The following is a 2200-nucleotide window of genomic DNA, read 5'->3' as shown; positions in this document are numbered from 1 at the left end:
CAAAAGGCTGAATATATTGGATAGAGTGAGGAAGAGAAGGAAAGAAGAAAGAAAGAAGAAAGAAAGAAGAAAGAAAGAAAGAAAGAAAGAAAGAAAGGAAGAAAGAAGAAAGAAAGAAGAAGGAAAGAAGAAGGAAAGAAAGAAAGAAAGAAAGAAAGAGAGGGAGGGAGGGAGGGAGGAGAAAAAGAGAGAGAAAGAGGAAAATTGGAAGAATCATATTACGAAGAAGAAAAGGAGCAAGAATGCCAATAAGAATAAGATGGGAGCATTTAAATAAAAATGAGAAATGATATTTTTAAAAATGAGTAATGACTCTAAAGAAAGAAGACAAAACTTGAGGACTAATATACAGAATACAAATCTATAGAACAGATGCTCTAATTTAAATTAAATATCGTCACTGAGCCAAGGCTTACACTTTATTATTTTTTTTTTCACCTGCAAAATGACATTATTAGATCAGGTTTTCTTCAGGGTCTAAACTTACCTGAAGAAGGGACAGATGGAGAAATGGGAGAGTTCTCACCCTTTCTCACCAGTAATTCTACTCCCAAACCTCTGCTGCCTCCAGGACATCTTCCCTTCCCATCAGTGCTTTGCCTTTGTCTGGTTTCATGGGGTTTCATGGGAGCAGAGTGGGCAGCAGAGGTAGCTTTGGCTTCTCTCCTAACTCTAAATGAATTTCCAATAAAAAATAAAAATCTGGCTGCCACTGTCTACTCTAATAGGAAATCTAAAACAGGGATGAGGTGAGACTATTAAAATGTGGGTGGTAGGTGGCTATGCCTTCCAATGTTGACACAGAGCTCTTATTTCTGTACAAATATCTTCACGACTGTCTCTCGGATCTGCTTGGTCCTGACTCCATAGATGACTGGGTTGAGGGCAGGTGGGACAACCACATATAGATTAGCTAAAAGGATATGGATATAGCGGGGGATGTTTCGACCAAAACGGTGTGTCATGAAAGAAAAAAATGCCGGTGTGTAAAAGCACAGCATGACACAGACATGAGAACCACAGGTATTGAGAGCCTTTAGTCGGGCATCCCGAGAAGGAAGGCGGAAAACAGCTTGAAGGATAAGCACATAGGAGGAAGCAATCAGGATCACATCCACAATGATATTGGAAATCACCATGAGCCCATAGATAATGTTGACCTTAATGGGTGCACAGGCCAACCGGGCAAGACCCATGTGCTCACAGTACGTATGAGGGATGACGTGATGCCCACAGAAGGGCAGCCTCAGAATGAGAAACACAAATGGAGTCACCAGAATTAAATTCCTTCCAACAACAACAGAGGCTAGGATGCCAATTGTTTTATTGGTGAGGATCATGGTGTACTGGAGAGGGTTGCAGATGGCAACAAAGCGGTCATAAGCCATGGCCACCAGGAGAACAGTCTCCATGCCTGTGAACATGTGGATGAAGAACATCTGAGTCAGGCAGCCCCTGAAGCTGATCTCTTGGAGGTTGAACCAGAAGATGCTCAGCATTTTGGGGATGGTGGACGTGGACAGACCCAGATCGATCATAGACAACATGGCCAGGAAGTAGAACATGGGCTGGTGGAGACTGTGTTCAGTCTTGATTGCAAACAGGATGGTGATGTTCCCCACGAGGGCAATCAGATACACAATACAGAATGGGAAAGCAATCCAGATGTGGGCAGTTTCCAGTCCTGGGATTCCTAGCAGGTGAAAGAAGGGGGGATGGAACTGAGTGTCATTGATGGAAGTCATTCTCCTAGCAAGTGTCACTGAATTCCCGTTAAGGTGTAGGGATCTCAGTGTCTTTATGGTCTTTTCTTATCAAGGTCCTAGAAAGTGAAAAGAATTTTAATTGGTATGCTAGAGGTAATGGCGGGAGGGGTTGATTACAAACATTAGAGTGTCCCCTCTTTCCAGAAGGTAATTGAATAACTTTCTTAATACACGTTATTGTTCTGAGATTCTTCACGGTGATATTATCTGTACCTTAGATTTATCATAATATGAGATCTTTGAAGGAACCAAGAGTATTTCACACAGTTTTGTGTGCTTATCTGTTTTGCTATTCTCTTCCATTTCTTTCAAAATAGTCTAATGTTACTTTTGGGACATTGCTATATAAATTGTTAAAGAATCCAAAGTCAAAACTAGAGTGACTGACTTACACCATTGTCTGTCTTTTGATCTAATATATGCAGGGATTTGCA

At 41.4% G+C, this 2200-nt stretch overlaps 1 protein-coding gene across 1 annotated transcript; it reads right to left on the bottom strand.

Moving 5' to 3' along the window:
- Window positions 1-809: 809 nt before the first annotated feature.
- On the bottom strand, window positions 810-1751 carry LOC129505029 (olfactory receptor 52E4). The gene has a single exon (XM_055317957.1). The coding sequence runs from the start codon at window positions 1743-1745 to the stop codon at window positions 810-812; it is 936 nt and encodes a 311-aa protein (XP_055173932.1). The 5' UTR covers window positions 1746-1751.
- Window positions 1752-2200: the final 449 nt, after the last annotated feature.

This window comes from Nyctereutes procyonoides, unplaced genomic scaffold, assembly GCF_905146905.1.
Source record: "Nyctereutes procyonoides isolate TBG_1078 unplaced genomic scaffold, NYPRO_anot_genome, whole genome shotgun sequence".
NCBI classification, from domain to species: domain Eukaryota; kingdom Metazoa; phylum Chordata; class Mammalia; order Carnivora; family Canidae; genus Nyctereutes; species Nyctereutes procyonoides.
This window is presented reverse-complemented; position numbering and strand designations above follow the sequence as displayed.

What these genes read in the sequence shown, in the direction of transcription:
- LOC129505029 (XM_055317957.1), bottom strand. Translation starts at nt 1,745, where the DNA reads ATGACTTCCATCAATGACACTCAGTTCCATCCCCCCTTCTTTCACCTG.